The sequence below is a fragment of the Hippoglossus hippoglossus genome, chromosome 1 (genome assembly GCF_009819705.1).
Source record: "Hippoglossus hippoglossus isolate fHipHip1 chromosome 1, fHipHip1.pri, whole genome shotgun sequence".
Taxonomy (NCBI): Eukaryota; Metazoa; Chordata; class Actinopteri; order Pleuronectiformes; family Pleuronectidae; genus Hippoglossus; species Hippoglossus hippoglossus.
In genome coordinates this window covers 12470323-12489608 of record NC_047151.1, presented here as the reverse complement: position 1 = coordinate 12489608, position 19286 = coordinate 12470323, and the positions used below count along the sequence as shown (strand labels likewise).

At 39.8% G+C, this 19286-nt stretch overlaps 1 protein-coding gene across 1 annotated transcript in view; it reads right to left on the bottom strand.

The window, feature by feature from the left end:
- LOC117759717 (E3 ubiquitin-protein ligase SMURF2-like) overlaps positions 1 to 19286 on the bottom strand; it is a 60323-nt gene that overhangs the window by 30624 nt on the left and 10413 nt on the right. The window contains 2 exon segments of the mRNA XM_034582003.1: positions 4492 to 4600; positions 5614 to 5652. Coding sequence (XP_034437894.1) covers positions 4492 to 4600; positions 5614 to 5652 — 148 coding nt within the window.

The window sequence follows — 19286 nt, the reverse complement described above, 5'->3', positions numbered from 1 at the left end:
AGACTGTGTAATGAGGTAGATTAGTTGATTTTTAAACAGTGTGTGTGTGTGTGTGTGTGTGTGTGTGTGTGTGTGTGTGTGTGTGTGTGTGTGTGTGTGTGTGCTGATTTAGCACAGCTGAGGCCAGTCTAGTCGTGGTTGAAGAACAGAGGAAGTTCCCGTGAAGTGCTCCACCGCTGTCTGAGGTCCAGACAGCTCGTACAGTAAACACACAAGAGTTCCACATTCGAATGTAAAATCATTCACCAACACACACTCACACACAAACACACAAGGACATAGTTACAGCCTAGCAGTTAGATCCGATGCTGAGCTCTGTATATTGCTGTATATATCTTACAAGGAGAGGGGTATCCCTACTAAACAAAATATATAGGTTTAATATGTGAGCTAAATAAAAAAGTTGCCACTGAAACAAAATTACAACCGGTTTTCTATAGTTAAAGTATGAACAAAATCTGATCAGGATGCAGTATAGCATCTTGTTGACAATGTGTTTATATACCTGTGCTTTGTTTAACATGTTGATTTCATTCTAGCACAAATCACAGTCTAATAACAAATGGACAGATGACTGCACTGAGGTGAAATCCTATAACACTTACTTACAGACTAGAGGCCACTAGAGGTAAAGCTGTGCTAAATCTGGTACAAGCCTCCTAGCACCCCATAATATGAAGGTGGCATTACAAATGACATTTCACAACTTGTAGACTTTTCACTGATGTAAGAAATAAAGCATTTGAAGGATTTCACTTGTATTTGATTTGTGCAATGCTGTTGTTTACTGTGATTAGATGAACTTAGACTAAGCTCATCCACAATTAGGATATTCTTCCAATCTTGAAACAACACTTGCTCTTAGCATTGTGCTATTATGTTTCAATGTGTTTTGCTGCTCTTTGTGCGCTGTGATGCTGCTCTAATCATCTCTCTGAGGACAATGAGTGTTCTAAATTTAGTCTCATGCTCTTCCTTTCACATGGTGCAGTTCTGAGATTAAAAGGTAAATGTGATGCAGAGGTGTGTTGTGCAAAGCTGGGAGCTTGAAGCACCAAAAAAAGGAGAACTGAAAGAGCAGACGAAACAATGACAAAGCGTCCGAGCACAAGAGGACAGGTAGACCAATATGCCATTTACTCACTCACAAATGCAGAAGCAAAACAGTGTGAGGGAACCTCGTCATTGTTTAATTTTGCAAGTACTTAATTGTTGCAACACGACTATAAGCAGAAAATGTCTACAGATGGCAAGAGCTGAACTGTTAAAAGGAGTAACTGGATTCCAAAGAAGATAGTAGAAAGCGGATGGCAGTATATCTACAGACTGAACGGACTCCCTGTCTTCTTTAGATGAAAGATGGCTGACTACAAACTGTGAAAAGCACCATATACTTGGTGTGGAAACCAACTCAATTTGATTCATCCAGACAAAAGGATGAACTGGAGAATATTTCTGAACAGGCATTAATTATTGCACATTCATGTGCAATAATTTCATCTCTGTGCAAAAATCTTATCCTTAATTCAAAACAGTTCTTGACTTGGTTTTCTTAGGTTTTTATGAGGACATAAAAGTTCTTGGAAACAATAACACAATAGCTGCTGGATGACAACAAAAACATTATACCAGAATGCTGGTAAAATATAAATTTTCAAGTAGAAGAAAACATAACCCTTGAGGATAATTTCACAATGTAATTAATTTGCACATAATGTCATAATATCCATCCATCCATTCCACTTTAAGGGTTGCAGGAGACTGTGCAAGGTTCACACAGACCAATATGTGCAGGGTTCACCTGGTGGTCTTAGCATATTCCTGTTTTCGTTCACTGTGTTCGGTTCAATTTCAACAAGAAACAACGACTAAAATCTATTTTGGAAACAAGAACAGGAAAAGCTCCTGATTAATTACAAAACATGGTGGTGAAGCTCAGAGACAAGACAGAAACAATCTATCTCCATCTCTAATGCACGAAACCCATGCACGCACACACTTTATTAGGTGGTTACATCAACAACAAAAATAAGGATAAGCACTCTTAATCCTACAGACAACAGCAGTGGAGGGGGAAATTAATGGGTCAAATTCAGATTAGCTTTCAAGAACATACCAAATCCAGACCTGCAGGACTTCCCCAAATCTTTATTGCAACGGATCATATGATACCATGGGAAATTTTTTATATTTATGTTGGACATCCTTCATTTGTTAACATCTATAAAGGGAAACATAAACCAGAGGGCATTCTACAGCTCTGACTTGTTCAGATCAAGTACCTTGATTATTCTTCCTTACTTGCCTTAAGATTGACTGTTATTTTACTCTTACATTGTTTACTTCTCTTCTACTTCTGGACACGGGCTTTCACAAATCTCTGCTGCCTCTCTTAATGGAAATATGCAATAACAATAAAAAGGTCTGGATCCAAAGCAGACACGCATGGCAAAATGCCTGTTGAAGTTAGCTGAACCTTTGCTGTCAGCTCAGGACTGAGAAAGACAAAATACTTAATGAGTAAACAATAATGACGTTGCACATTTCCAGACATACAGCAAACCATTTATTTGCTAATAAGGTTCTCCCCAGTGTCAAGTCAACCCATGTTTTGACGGTGCCAACTCACGGCAGAGAGGAATGAAGCAGAGAAATATTCCCCAGCTTAAACAATTACAAGAGTCTGGAGTTACTCACTTTTTGATTATACTGTGGGTGGGCATGTGTGCGATACACAACTCCAAGGCTTGTGGTAGGTAATGATCTGACGATGAGAGTCGACTTGGCAACCATTTTCAATGCATTTTTGGATCACTACGAGGATAGTTAAAACTCACTGCAGCTGCGCCATCGGTCTGCTCAGCCTTTTATTACTGGGGGAAAAAACTAATGTTGCAAAGCGATTTCTTTGCTTGGGCTGATAAAGAGGTGAAATTGTTACAGGAAGAAACACGTTGCCTTCACTGCTTCACTGCTGTAGTCGAGACATGATTAATAAGAATCAATCATGAAGCAAATGCGGGTGACTGTGTCGTTGTTTCCACCAACACAGCCCCAGAGTTTTCAAACTCAAACAGGGGCAGCAGCGTAAACAAAGTTCTCTGTTTTAGGGGCTCAACAACTCAAAAGTAGTGTGGATGGCAGGTTAGAAAAAGTGGTAAAGTGATGCATTTTAAAACTAAAAACTTAGTGTGGATATAGGCACAGAGAACAAATCTATCCCTCCAACTAAAGCAATGTGAGAAGTTGTGCTGAAGAAAAGCTGAAAACTGGCGGCTAAACATGAGACAACCGGCCAAAACCAGACCCCTATAATACTGTGAGGTCATGAACTCTCAAGTCAACAAGTCCCAAATGTTATCAAACACTTAGTTAGGTGGATGTGTACTCAAACATCTTCTGTAAAGGACACCAATATGAATCACAGAGCATCAGTTGTGGGTAAACTGATTCCCAGTATAGAGCATCAAGGCATCTGGCAATATTAGTGTCATGTGGGAAAAGACCCCAACTCCCAAAGCTGAAGGCTCGAGACAGGGGTGTGTGAGCTGGCCTTCTGCCAAACCCACACTCCCATCTGCTTTCTGTGGCATGTTAGTCATTTCCTGAACCAAAGGAAGAGGCCAGTGCTCACTAGATGGGAACATACTCCTACAAGAGGGTGGGGATCCAGTAGGGGGAAGAGAATTATGCAAAAGAAGGAGGGATCTGAGGCGGAAGTTGACAGGTGGGAAGAAGCATTCCGCAACAGGTGTGTGTTGGAAAATGAAAGTTTGTGAGCAGAGAGGCCAATGTGTCTGTAGTTACATGCAAATTGTACAGACAAAAATTTACTGTGACATGTTTATTGACAAAAAATGTTTTGCATTATAACTGCTCACAATTGAATAACAATTAAATTAATCTAATTTATCTATCACTTAACCATTTAGTCTAGACGATATGGTAGTGGAACAAAGTCACATTCACTTTAGAGAAGTTGGAAGCTGAACTTGAAATTTCTGCAATTTCTTTTGAAAAGTCCCCATTTGTGAAGCCACATTTGGCTCAGATAAATAGAGGAAAACTATAACACAAAACCCATGCTCTAAAAACCAAAATAGTTAGAATCTCTTATTTGAGCAAAACGGAATGAATCTATTTTGTACGAGTTGTGTTTTACCACAATAATCTCATATGAATGTCTGGCGAAGCCTGTGCTGTGGAATTTGTAAAATCTCACTCGACGAGATGTTTTGTTCACATGTAAAACGTCTCAAAGGGTTCACAGATGGGTGTTTCTGCACACACAAAACAATCTACATTCCTGAAACGCTTGTCATAGCAGTTGCACACACAGACATAATAGAGAGCAAAACCAGCATGCAACTTTTTTGTTAAAACTATGGTTTCTATACTGTTTCATTCCTCACACACACAGATCCATCTTAACCGCACACACACTGCATGCGTTTCTTAATGAGGCATTCAGTGGCTCTCCTGTTGACTTACAGATCATAATGTTGATTCCACTTTGGGTCCAGCGTATTTCTCACAGTATCTGTAGAGTGACATTGTCCTGAACCGTCCACCACCACTTTGGCAAAGGGATCTGGCAACCCTGTAAAGTAGACAGAGGCAAATGAGGTGGTTTCGTTCATGCACATCTAAGCCTAGTGAGGTCATCATTAACCCACACGTGTGTGATGACGTTCAACATCTCATCTGAAACATTTATGGGACTGAAGACACAAAAGGGAGGGAGAGAGGGAGAGAGGGAGAGAACGAGAGAACAAGAGAACGAGAGAGAGCATTCATAGAGGCTTAATTTAGCAGCAGTAGTTTCACACACTCTACTCTCAACAAAACATTACATACCTATTTTTGCATAAGTACTGATTAAAGTCCCTTTTCAGACCTCTTGGAAAAGCTCTTTTGCTTTTTAAGACTAATCGGATAGTCTGTTAAATGGTGTCATTAAATTTGATCTCTAATAGAAACCCAAGCCAAGAAGTGCCTGACCCAAATGAAGGTCATGAAACCAGCTCAGTGGTCCATTCATATTGATTATAGATTCACATTTTACTGTTTCAATCTGAGACAGATTTATATAAATGTACACCAAAAACTAAAATATTGGTCAAATGAACCAGTCATATTGTGTCTTGTATTTTTGGAACTTCATTTTAGTCTAGTTTGGGTCAATGTAACATTATAACTGTCCAACCTCTGAAAGTATAATTCAGGAAAGGCTGTCATCAAAAGATGACAAGTGAATATTGTTAAGAAAACATTCTTCTATGTGAATCCTTTGTGCAAAATATTTACACTGCAAGAGAAGGAGTCTTTCACACTGCATCTTATTCAGGTGGCAATCTAATAGGGGATTCTTCTCTGTGTGTTTACATGGCGCTTATATGAATACAATATATGTTTGTGTATTTTAAATGTGACTATATACCTCTGGGCATCGATACTTCACACAGGTCAAACCTGTTCAGTCACCCTTCTCCTTTCCTGTGTTAGTGTTATGCTTGTGTGCGCATTAGACAAAAATGTACCTACTATTATTTGTATCCATGACTTCCGGGGGGGGGGCAAGAATAATCACACGTAAAAATAGGGTTTACTTACGGAAGAAGTCTTTCTTTGCCAGGTTCTTTGCACACAGGACTGGAAGAAGAACAAACACAGAGAGATGTTAATAAACAGGTCAAATTGTATCTGTGGAAGATATGGCCAAACACTAGATCCAGATAAAATACATCAGTTAATATCGATAATTATCACAATAAATGCCGCCTTATTTATTCGTTTAAACAGATTTTTGCGCCTTAGTGAAGGGCTTTAAACTCTTCTTGATGACATTTCGATAAGGCTAACCCTTTCTCTCTAAGAACATTTCAGGTAAAGCCAACTTATATATTAATCAATTTCTTTCTATGTAAAATTGAACATAGTTTCTTCTCAGTATTTAGTGCTTTTTTTGTCGACACATTCATTCGTCCATTCCTCACTGCGCCCTCACAGGCCAGGAGACCAGTCCTTTTTTGAGAGTTTCTCCTTGTAAAATATTGAGTAGCCGAGCACTCTTTCCTGTGTGTGAAGCTAATCCCAGGGGTTATGCATCAAAGACAACATACAATGGCTTTCAGCAGAGACAGAGAAAGAAAGCTGCAAGTATGTATTTGGGTTTGTTCCGCTGTTGTCTTTCTGTGTCCCTCCTCGAATGTCTCCATCCTGGTGTGTCGTAAGGCAGAGGTGAACTGAAGCAGACGAGTGATTTCTTTGAAGCTAGCTCGACAGCACTGTGGCAGTTATGGAGCACAACAAAGGAGGCCAAGCAGCAACAATCAAGAGCAATGGCTGAGAAAACTAATGCAGCGAGTTTATCAAAAACATCAGGGAACGTAAAACTTGTGAAAGGGAGTTAAACAAGCCTCATTGACTGCCAGCAGACTGAGAAGAGGTATTAAGCTTGAAGCAAAGAAACAGAAAAGAAGATACCTAAAAAAAACTCTGTGCCAGTGCTTCCACTCATCCTTACATTTTCAATATTGACTGCTGTCATGGGCAGGAGCTTTTAATTCATTATTGATGCAGGTACAGGTGACCCCTCCCTTTTCCATATGAAAATATCATGATTCAGGCCTAAAGTAGACTGCAACCTACATATCAGTAGTACAAATGTATTCATCCCTCCATTCTGCAGAACACTGGTCTCCTTATTAATTTAGAACAGGTTACTTAAGGTCACTTTGTAAAAAGAATTTACTGCAATCTCAACTGTGCACTATAAAAATCATCACAAAACCACTGTCAAACCCAAAGGCTCTGTTATCACCACAGCTTTCAAGCACATTAAGATGTCATGGTATGTGAATCTGTCATGAATGAAAAAAGAGCACCACTTCTGAGAAAGATTGGACAAGCTAAGCAAAACCATCTTTGCATTACAGCCATTGAATACCAAGACCTGAACAGAGACCAAAATGACACAGTGCGACAAATCAGACAGAATCACAACATGGGAACGGACGATCAACACAAACCAAATTACACCGACTGGCCCGACTAAACGAACACTAACCATCATCTTGTCAGGGAAATTACACCGTCAAATCTCACAGTATGGGTGCATGCCAAATCGAAGGCAGCCAGAAAAACCTCCCGTGGGATCAGAGGGACACCATTTTTGTTGGCAGACAGGAGAGGATACAGGAGAAACAGAGACCGTGAAATCTTGGCAGAATATTTGTGGAACGACAATCCAACATCCACTAAAGTTTAAATGAGTCATAATCCTTCACCCAAATACTTATTTTTAATTTATATGCATGAGCCCATTTGCACACATTTTTCAGGATATTAGGAGCAGATGCTGATGACACATTTGAGGCCAAATGTTGTGATTGAGTATATCTGAGTTCACACTGTGAAACGGAGAACATGGCTTTAGTTAAATTCTGATATAACCTGCAATCCAGGCAGTGACGAACTACGCCTAAACCATGGTATTTGTGGTTAATTTGTTTTACTTATTCACAATCAGAAACCCAAATCCCATATCATGACAACATTTAGCATACTTGACAAAGGACAGTGTTTCCCACTATGTAATTCATCCCTCTACAGTTTTATAATGAACCAATTTTTTTCCACTTCTCATGGTAACTTAAAAGATCACAAAAGTTGATTAATTTTAGAGCTGTGCAATGTGAACCCTGCCCTACTGTCTGTCTCACACACAAAAACACAACAGACCCATTCATCAAAGTTGGAGCGGCCATCATGAGCACAAAGAGTAAGCCTGCAGCATAAACAGCCTCATATTTAGACTTAATTCCTTGGTCATCTCACTTCATTGATTTAAATATCTCATTCTGAAAATGGAGATCTGATGTCATGAACCAGGGTACTTAAAACTACTCCAATATATCTGAACAGTGTATGGGGGGGTGGTTGCTGAGTCGCTGTGGGTGCTCACCATGCTGAAGAGCTACCACTGGTAAGTACCTATCAGGTTGAACTGACTGTACTTGGCTCTCTGGTTACCAAACTGTGATGAAGATTAAGGGATTAACCTGCACACTGCCCCATTACCTCAGCCACAATTACCACAAAGGGAAAAGCCTCTTTCATTGTTATCAATGGGCTTTCACCAGCTGTGCTGTGAGGCAGAGGAGGCTGCCACAACTGATGACGATGAATAGGTTCAAAGGAGGCATTCATTACACAATGAAGCAATGATGACAAATGGGGGTCCAAAGTTTACAGAGATACAACCCACCAGGAAGGTTTGTAAGGATTTGGGAAACACAAAAATTGTGCTGAAAAAAAAATTCCACACGAATCAGCATTAGGGCTGTGGCTAAATATTAATTTCATCATCTTAATATGTGAATTATTTTCTTGATAATCGATTTATCTAACACTAACCCTGTCAAATGTCATAAACTAGTGAAAAATGCCAGTTTAATGTCATGACAAAGAAAGGCTAAATTGTTGTAACTTGCACTTCATACAAGGCGTCTGCATTATAGATAAACTGAAGAACTCTGAAATCTGGAAAAAGCCTCTTTGCAAAAGGCCTTATTGAATTTGCATGTTACAACGCTCCAACAGTGCTCTGTAATAGCTAAAGCACGGTCATCAGGATAAATTAAAAACAGAACAAGCAAGACACAAGACAATAAGTTAATTCATGTTGGTTCTATCTACTGTCGAAAATATTATGTGTTGGACAGTGAAGGGGAATGGTTTACAGACCAATTTCAAGCCCTAGTACAGCCTCCAAAAGTTGATGTAAGTAGATTGTAAAAGGTCTTTAAAACCAAAACAGAAGAATATTGGAATTATATTAACAAAGCAAAGATGTGGACTAAAGACACTGAAATGTATTTGTGAGACCTGTTTTCTATTATGCTTTCTTGAATTAAATCTAAGATGGTCTGAGAAATGTTGTTAAAACTCTCCTCGAGGTATCATTGCTGATATGACCCTCACAGATTAAAAAATTATTTTGCAGCAAGATCGACTTGGCCAAATATGTTGAAAATATTATCTGGGCTTTTGCAGACTCTGCCACTCTGAATCCTCGCATCAATGAGGGATCAAATCTCATCTCTGCACCCCGTGTGAATCCTACAGTGTTGAATAGCTACCACGTGAGCAGGCGGACCATGGTGACCCGGGGCTGGCAAAGGACCAGACTCATTAAGATCCTTACACGGAAAGCTAGGTCAACTAGGAATTGGTAAACGACCGGCAAGCCCAGGGTTGAGCTGCCCTGTGTTGCCCGTGGATCATCGTCTCAACCACAAAGGCCCACTTTAACCGTAAGATGAGAGACAGTAAATCTGACTGCACACCAACGTCCTGAAAACAAAGCTCCTGAATATTTTTGGAAGATGATTCTGCGAAGACATTTTCTTCTCACAAATGATAAAAGGAGTGTTAAGCATCCCTGATGTTTTGGAAGGATAAAGTTCATCAGAACATCTGAAAATAAGACATTATTTTTAAAACAATTTTGTTCAAAACAAAACAGCTAAAATAAGACAGATGAGCAATATCTTACAAATACAGTTACACCTTTTCTATTTTGTATTCATGAGTGACATGTTCACAAAAGGTTTTACTGATTTAGGTAGATGATCTTCCACCTATGTCGGTCCAACATCAGATTTCAAATCATCGTTTGTGAGTCCAGATTGTGTTCTCACTTTAAAACAAGACAAAGGCCTGCATGTTTCAGTCCAACAATAAGACATGTGAAGTACTATGTAAAGGTTTTAGTTGTTTAAATTCAGAAACACACAGTTATAGAGTCATAGAGAAGCGGCAGATCCATGAATTAAGCATCATCTAGTCAGTGTAGGATTACATGGCGAGACCGGGCCACTGAGACAGGTCAAATCCGCAGAAGGGCTGTGGCTGGAACAACTTGCTAAGTACACATGAGAATTGTTGCCGTTTTAAAAGCAAGCTGTGGTCAGAGTTTTCATGACGTGATACAAAGATGGATGGCATTATTTATTTAAAGTAAACTCACTGCACTTTAAGTCTGTATATATAACTGTATTTCATTATTAAAATAAGACACAAAAAATGTAATTATAGCTTTATTCACAGTCCACATAAACTATAGCTTTTTACAGCAGATTGCTCAATTAGTCATTCGACCACCCAAAGTTGCCCTAATCTTTTACCAATCTGTGACAGTAGTTAAAGGGTCAAAGGGGGTCAACTTCCCTGCATTGTTTAGTAAAAGGATTTGAAACAGCTGCTGATTTGGGACCATTTGGAGCTGGGTCACCCCATTCCACAGTCTGAAACAGGCCATAAATCAAACTTAGCAGTCACACCACATCAAGCCTATCCATCTGAGAAACGGACAAACAAGGATAATGCTTTTACCACTGTCTGGTATCTAAAAGGGACACAGAGACAGACAGCGCCCTGTCATTGACCCAGACAGTATGTCCTTAAGGCTTTAGAGGTCAACCATTGCTTTCTCCAGGAAAACTTGTGGTGTACCATTTAGGTCTACACCTTTATTGAGCTTGAAAACTCGAGGATAGAGGAAATAAAGGTTCAGAAACTTAGGAGTACCATTACCTCTGAAAAATATTTTATGAATATAGTAAACCTAATTTATGTTGGGTAACTTCTACCGCATTTTGCTGCTTGTGCCACACGATGAGTTAGAGGCTATATATATGACTATCAGTTAAATGTTTTTCAAAGATGTAATTATCTTAGTGTGTCAATACCATAAGATCTAAAAAGACGAGTCACTAGTATAAATCCTTGTCGCCGGGACAAATACAGCAATTCCTTATGTGGGTAGCAGCCAAATCTGTAGTATAATGTAATAATATGCAATTATTATAATTTGCAGATTGGAAAACCCCTCTGCAGTATGACTAATACTACAGATAAACACAGCCACACTGATGCCACGCTGCTTTTTACATAAATCAAGATGAATGATAATTATATTATGCATTACAATAAGCAAGAGTCCCTTATCATTCATAACAAAACATTGCTTCTGCCCTTAAAGAGAGGCAGTAAGAGAGGCGGGAGCTTTGCAACGTCGCCATCTGTCTGAATATAAAGGTCAGACTGAAGGTTGCCGTTAGTTCTGGTCAAAGGGTGAAAGGTCATTAACTGACTCGGGCAGGGGGGTGTCAGGGGATTCCAATTTGTTTTCTCAAGGGAGTCTCAGAGTTGCCATTTGTACCGTCTCCTGTCGCCTGTGCTATTTGTTGGGGAAAGGGGTAGGGGGTGGGACGAGTCAGATGCTAAAATCCAAAACAGTGCAACCTTTGATGGATCTGATAGTTTTAGCTTGATCAGAGCTTTGTTATTGCGATAGGAATATGATTTAATGGAACTTCTAAGTATATATCTTTTTTCCATATTATTTTGTCCATGGTTTATATGTTTTTGTATTTTTAATATGACTCAAAACTCATTTTAATACGCAATAATTCAGTTTAGCATAACTATATGGTGGAATAGCAGCAGTAGGATTGGCAGAGGCCTCCAAATTTGTGCTTTTATATCCACTAAAAGAGCTTCTTTTTTAAAGAACATGTTCAGTCCCAATGCACATCTATTATGAGTGGTATCACTGGTATTTTAAGAACTGTGGGGAGTTGTTTGAAAATTTGCATCACAATTGTAAAGGTTCACAGCTTAACTACACAACACAGTAAAACAAACTGCATTTTACAGAAATTATTCTGTAATTATGTTTGATAGAAAGAGGATTGCAGGACAAAAGGACATGAGCTGTATTCAAGTTCACGAAAGTGTATGATTTGCACTGTGCAGTTCACTGAACCACCAGCATGCCTCTCGCACTCAGTGTTAACATTAACAAACCACATAGCTGGGCCGCTTTGCCCAAGACCAAAAGGGGTTGTTGACATTGCGTGATTGTACTGTCAACTCCACAGTGAGGCAAAGCCATTTGCGGTTCATTTGTTCACTTAATTCAAGCACTACAAGGACAGGACAGTCAACCCGTGCTGCATCAGCATCCCCTCGCTGTACTTGGATGCCAATGCTGTTATGGAGTGATGGTGGTCCTATGATTATCCCCTATTTTAGTGCAAAGTGTGTCTGATTTGCTGTGCAGCTGATTCTGCTGCACATGATATACAGGGGCAAGTTATTGGGGAGCAATTTTGAATCATAAAAAGTTTAATGAGTCTGCACCAGTGAACCTAAATAATATCTTGAATACAATAAATCAACCAGAGGTGAGTGTCCAAACCATTGATCAAATTTAAACTGTGATTCTGTGAAGGGATAAAGTTTTTTTTTTTATTGCTGTGCTAATGTTCAATCATCACCCAATTAAACCCATAACACTAAAGTGCTACCAAATATTAACAAGTGGTGTGTGGTTAAAGGTTGGTTTAAAGGAATGTTTTTGATGTCAAAGAAACAGATATAGGGTACTATACTCAGCAGGTTTCACACACATTTTATATTTCCAAAATATGCTTATTTATTAGAGAATAATTGCATTATATGATTTGAGAACAACAAAATGTTCTCTAGACTAAATTCGTCATACTGCATCACATGATCACAGGATGTGGCATCACTAAGGTTTAAACTTCAGAAAATGTGTAATCATAGTTATATTTGGATTGAAAGAAATACTTACTACTTATGCAATACTTGTATGTGTATATATACATACATACATACATAATATACCCATATATAAATACCTCTGACACCCCCTGAATCATTAGTGTTAGTCATATATATATATAAAAAGAGAAGGCCCATATATTCTTGCCTGTTATGACTCTTGCTACAGCGCCATGCTGGCTCACTCACAGCATTGTCCAATAGTTAAACAAAATACTTCCTCTTCCCCTCCTCACGCCTCCCTGGCGGGATTGCTCACTCTATAGAAAACACGGAGAATGCACGTTTGGAAAAGTGTCAAGCCAGTGCACGCTGCAAAAAATAATAGTGTTGTGGTGTGAATTCGCATTTATGGGTCTCTAAAATTGGGCAATGTTGCCAGTCGGCTTCTAATCTACATTGCACTTCCTTCCCAGACTCCCACCCTCAGCCTCTTTCCAGCCCAGCGAATGCTCGGGATGACAATTATGTCATTCATTTAAGAGGCCAGCAGTCTACAGCTGACACTCCCTCTCCTACTCCCCCTCTCCGCTGCCCCAAGGAGACGCCAACAGACAGGAGTCAGGAATCTGGGGTGGAACGTAATCGCTACACCGAGGAGGAGGGCTGGGTTGGAGAGGGGTGAGGAGGTAAAGACAAAGTGTTCATCTGGAGGTAGGAAACTACGGTGGAATGGAGAAAGGGAGAGGGGGAGGAATGTGAGGAGGGGAAGAGAAGAGGTCTATCAAGAGTCACAAATCTGTGGAACGCAGACAGCAGAGGGGGAGAAAGGGAATGGGAATGCAGAGGGAGGGAAAGAAAGGGGAGAAGGTGATTGATACACTGAACTCTAAACAAGTAGTTATATTTTAATTTATTATATTGTATATATTTTGTCTGTAACCACATGTGTACTCCCTTTGTGTTGTATAGTAGTGATGATTATATCTGTTCTTTTTCTTGTCTATTTGTGAACAAAAATGTTAATAAAAAAAAAATAAAAAAAGAAAGGGGAGAGGGTAATTTGGAGGAGGGAATCAATGACAGTGACAAAACTCTTGCAGTGTTTACCCTGACAAAGGAGTAGCAGGGATGGCGGAGAGAGATAATAGGAGATGACAGGAGAGAAGGGGAGGGATGAAAGAAGGAGCAGCGTGGACAAGAATTAAGTCTGGAAGTTGAGGAAATTTGCTAGTCTGCACTTACATCACTAAAGTACCATTATCAGGAGGATGTCTGGAAACCTTTTTTATAAATCTCATTGGCTGAAGTTCAACCACCTCATCTATCTTCAAGTGTGCCTTTCATTTTTTTGTGAATTTAGTCCATAAATGGAGCTTGATTGATTTACCCTGCATTAGATCTCTATTTCTGTACAGTTTTATTTTTAGCAGCAAAGGAAGACAGGACGCCCTGCAGGCAAACAAGAGTAAACCAACTGTCGGTCCAGCCATGTCCTCAGGATTTTAATTGAGTAGGAACCATCCAGAGCATCCTGACTGATGCCATTAAGATACACACTTAACAAATCAGAAACTAGTTTCATTCTACAGCCCCACACTCAACAAAAGCTTCTTCCCTTCCCTTTCCTTCAGTGGATGATTTTGATTTTACTGCTCCTCTTCTCGCTAGAGTTTGAATTATACAACCCCCCCAAGTATAGTGCAAGGAATACATTTTGGAGGGCAAATGCCACAGCCTTTGTCCTATTGGCTCATTCACTAATACAAACATATCATATCACACATAAAGATTCTACAAGCTGGGACAGCAATGGCTGTTCATTGTGAATGAAATCAATCTTATCCCATGCAGGGTTAAGAAACTTAAAAAGCCTCCAGCTACACTACGGGGGGAAACCTATCCTAAGATGCAGTGTGAGCAACAGCCTGGTGAAAGCCAATTACAATCATCTTGATTCCATTGGAAACAGAAGCTGGTGTTGTTTACAACTACGCAACTTAAACAAAATTGAGTCAATTTGATTGTTAAGTATTTGGTTCCCCAGTTCTCTACAACCTTGATTAGTTACAAAGAAATAAAACAGTAGATTGACATCGACAAACATATCCAATGCATTGGTGTGTCTTGCAGCCGTGAATACGTAAACAACAAACTGTCCAGTTAGAACAGAGAATGTACATTATATATAAATAACACAACACACCCACAGATCAACAGATTACTAGTCTGCAGACTCGGGCTCCAAATGACATGTCCCACGCAAGATGGCAGTGTTCACATCCAGGATATTTTGGCTTCATTTGTGGGAGGAAGTGGATACGTGTCATCCATCTTTATATACAGTCTATAAGAATCTGCCATAGTATTCTGACAATATATTCCAGAAATGGTCAGAGATGGAGGTGATGTGTAGAGATAAATATTAAAAAAGAACATGGGCTATAAAGGTAAATTAGTTTTTTGGGGTAGGCAGGCTGAATCATAGGGAACAGATGGAGAGTAAAGGTGGTCGGAAAGTAAGAAAGAAAGGTGACATGAAGCAGAGAGAAAAGGACGAAGCGAGGGATAAAGAAATAAAAGAAATACGGGCGAGGAAATAAGCCAGGGGTATTTAAGCTCATCTAAAGCATGAGTCACAAAGTAACTGTTATACTCATATAGGAAGCATTCAGATTGAACTTTAATTTAGATACAGTCAGGTATAATATCATTCCACAGGAAAGTCATTCCCATGTGACTCATTAGGTGCACGAATAGCTGGGAGATCGCTTATTTTATCCGCACGTGGCTTGAGCTGATGTAAAGTTGGTTTAGTGTCTTTATGAGCACAGACCGTTTGTCCATACTGTAAATGATTCATGCAGCAACTGTCTCAGGAATGCAGCTTGGAATTCTTGTATTTAAGCACATGAGACTACTGCCTATGAGTCTCACCAAGAGGGATTTCCTTGCATCGATATGTGGATACTGTTCGTCTAACAAGTTCACAGGCACAACAAATGTAAATGCAGGATTAGATCATTTTAAGAAATGTTATGGCTTTAGTTGGTGTCTAATTCTAGATTATGATAATCTACATACTGTACTTGCTTGTATACATGCGTAGTTGTTTGCACAAAAGTTGTTTCCTTGTTATATTTACATAAACTTTAAAAAGTTTGAATGCAGCCAAGTCATGCTCTGTAAGCAGGCGTTACATTAAAGCTTCTCCAACTCCTCTCCTTAAGGTGCTTCAAAGCCACCCAGGATTGTGTGTTTGTGTATCTGTGCACATAAATAATAGGCTTGTGTATACAGTATGGCTGTGCTCCATTTGTGTGTGTGTGTTCATTCCCATATGGATGCCAGGATTCATTTAGTAACTGTCTCTGTATGGTCCGTTAGCCCTTAGACATAAGGGAATGAGAAAAGACAGAGGCAGAATGAGATGACGACCATGATTATGAAGTGGAAAAGAGTATTCAGAGGTTGGGGTGGGGAGGTGGGCATCTAGAGAGCACTAAGAGGAGGGAAGAGGAGCAATAAAAGAGTAGAACTGTGGGGATGGAAGAGGGGATTGGGAAAAATAAAACAGAGGAACTAAACGTGAAAATATGAAGGAAAATTAAGGCGGGGGGGGGAGTAAAAGAAAGGGCAATAAAGACTGATTATAATGACTCAAGTTATTCCATTCAATTTCAACAAGTGTAAAGCAGAACAGAAAGTACTGCAGGGAGAACTGAGCATTGGTTTGGACTCAAACAAATAGATGCAGTGTGAATAAGTTTTCCTCATCTCTCTGTGTACACATGAATATTCAACTGAGCCAGGCAGACTGACAGCGGAGTCCAGGGCTTTTTGTTGTGTGTAGCTGGATGGTGGTGATGTGTGGCACAAAAACACTTACAACAAGAGAGAACCTGACCATATTTGGTTCACATAGACCACAGTAATGGCCAATGAGGACAGTACTTTATTTAGCATGGGGCAACATTGGTTGCATATAAAAGTAATACATCTTCCACTCATTTCCATGCCTAATTAGTGACCTCCACAAAAAGGCATGCTTTACTCTAGTATAAAATTTCAAACTCTGTTGTTGCACAGAATCATAACCTTGCGGTTACCTCTGCAAAAGTTTCAATAACACAGTTGTTTTTACAGCTATATTGAGCAAGTGGTTCAAACAGCAAACTTGTCACTGAGCACGATTGCAATGTACACAGCAAAATGCTATGAAAGTCACCAATAAGAAAAAATAGCTTTTAAGAAAATACAAAAAAAGGCACAAGAATGCAGCCACGCAATGTTGATTTCCTGTTAGGCCAGAGATATACTTGCTGTTTAAACATGCGTTCGCATAGACAACCGGCTGCGTCGTGAACGTAGTTGTTCTTATACACATCAAATCAAGCCCGGCGTGACAATGGCGAGTATGTTTCTCTCGTTCTGCCAATGCGAGAGATTGATCATGAAAAACACCACCAGTATTTTCGAATGTCCGCCAAGACGTCTGATGATTTGCTCCGCCGGATTAGCCCGCTGATGATTCACCCTACATTCCCATACATACACGTGCACAACCGATGCTCCAAGGCTTAAACTCTAGTCCGGCATTATTGCTACAAATCTTCTTTCTTTACATCTAAACCTTGGTAAACAGGTGGCAAATCCTGCTGTTATTATGATTATGTAAAGAGCAGAGTGGGATGGTGTGGCACACCGGCACTGTCTGAGTTACTTGATCCTCATCTCCACAACACAAACCACTGCATTTCTCATATAGTCCGACTGCCTCTCTCCCACAGTTTAACTGAAAACACAGACACAGAGAGGGTGGGGTGTGATTTGAGTGGCAGTGGCAGTGTAAGTGTGTGTGTGTGTGTGTGTGTGTGTGTGTGTGTGTGTGTGTGTGTGTGTGTGTGTGTGTGTGTGTGTGTGTGTACAGTCGACTTGCTGAGTGGTCCACAACACACACACACACACAAGGGTAATGTGACTGCAGAAACAGTAGCAGGAGAAAAGTGAGGGGGAGGAAAGTGTGATCCATAAAGTCTAATCTGTCTTCCTGCTTCCACTGGGTTTTTCCAGAAATACCAGTGAGAAATTAAAAGCGTTGTCTTTATCCACACTAGTTAATATTTATGATTCTGGCCTAGCAACAGTGATTCATCTGAGGATGATCTTCTTTCTTTGATGTTGCACACTGTACACATTTTTCATTTTCTTGGAATCAAAGAGAAAAATTGCAACATTATTTTTTTGTTTCAGTTTTTACTAATATGCCTGATTCAACATTGTTCTGTGATTTAAAAGCAAAACAGTGTCTGACTAAAAATGTTTGATTGAGGCTTAGCATAGAGCTACAAAGAACATTTCTTGGCCCCATCAATACAATGCTCTCCTTTATGATTTGCCAAATATTTCTGATTAACATAAACATGATTATTGATTTGGCATCATGTGCTTCTTGTACTCCTGATTTGGAATAAATTGTGTAACTTAAAGACTTTATTGGATAGTTTTGAGTGACTGGAAGTCAAGTCAATTTATTATTTTTGCTAAGGGTCCCTGGAATCCCACAACAGACTCCTTAGGGTCACCAAGCAAACTTTATCAAACACTGTCAGAGTACCGTACTGTGTTGAGGGACCAGTACAGGAAGTATGTGTGTGCTGATGCACGTGTGTGTGTGTGTGTGTGTGTGTGTGTGTGTGTGTGTGTGTGTGTGTGTGTGTGTGTGTGTGTACATCACAAGTTGAAAACAGATAAAGAAAAAAAAAAAAAAAACTGGAGCCACACCGGCAGAGTTGTCTGTCAACTGTCTGGACAAGATCCGGGGGTGAGAGAGGGAGAGGAAAGAGTCGAGAGAAATGACAGAGAGATGAGAGACATCCTGTTTGCAAAAAGAAGAGGGTAAAAAGACAGAAGAGAAAAACGCAGGATACAGAGACACATGATGAGAGGCTGCAGTGGGGAGTCAGAGAGTTCAGGCAGTGAAAGGAACAGAGATAGGTAGGACGCATTAAAGTGTGAGAGCAACCCAGTCGGGGGGGAAAAAAATCACATCTGTAGACCTATTACCTGCTTTTGCACATGTTCCAAATTAAGTTTTTAAGACTCAGGTTTTTTTTTTGCCTTCCCTCATAAGGCAGAGGCTGTCAGAAATATTATGCTCTAGCCCTATGAAAAGAAAAACGTGATACTTCTCCATATTCTGCAGGAAAATCCTCCTGAAGCACTTGGAAAGTTTAATGTATTCTGCATATTGAAGCCCACCTCCTCTCCAGTCAGAGGCCGTTATGCAATACTGAGGTGTTCAGTCTTTCCATTTTCCTGCTCTGCAGTACACAGATGCCACCAAGTTCTTAAGTAATTTGAAAAGCAGAAAAACTGAAGTATTAACTGAAACAACCAGTCTGCAAATAAAGTTTCACAAACATATCAATACAAAAAAAGGCAAGAACATAGGTTATATTGTAACATGATAAGCATGCCGCCAATACGGTCATACCTATGCATTCTTTGTATTCAGTGCACCTGTAAATACGCAAGCTGTATCCTGAAGCTAAATGTCTAATGGACGTTGAACTTTTGGTGCCGCAGAAGGCTTGTAATCTCCCAGTGTGTTACATGGTAAAATGCGCACAGAGTCGTAAAGCTGAATTATGAGACTGGTAGTGCCCCTGTGAGATTTCATCACTGAC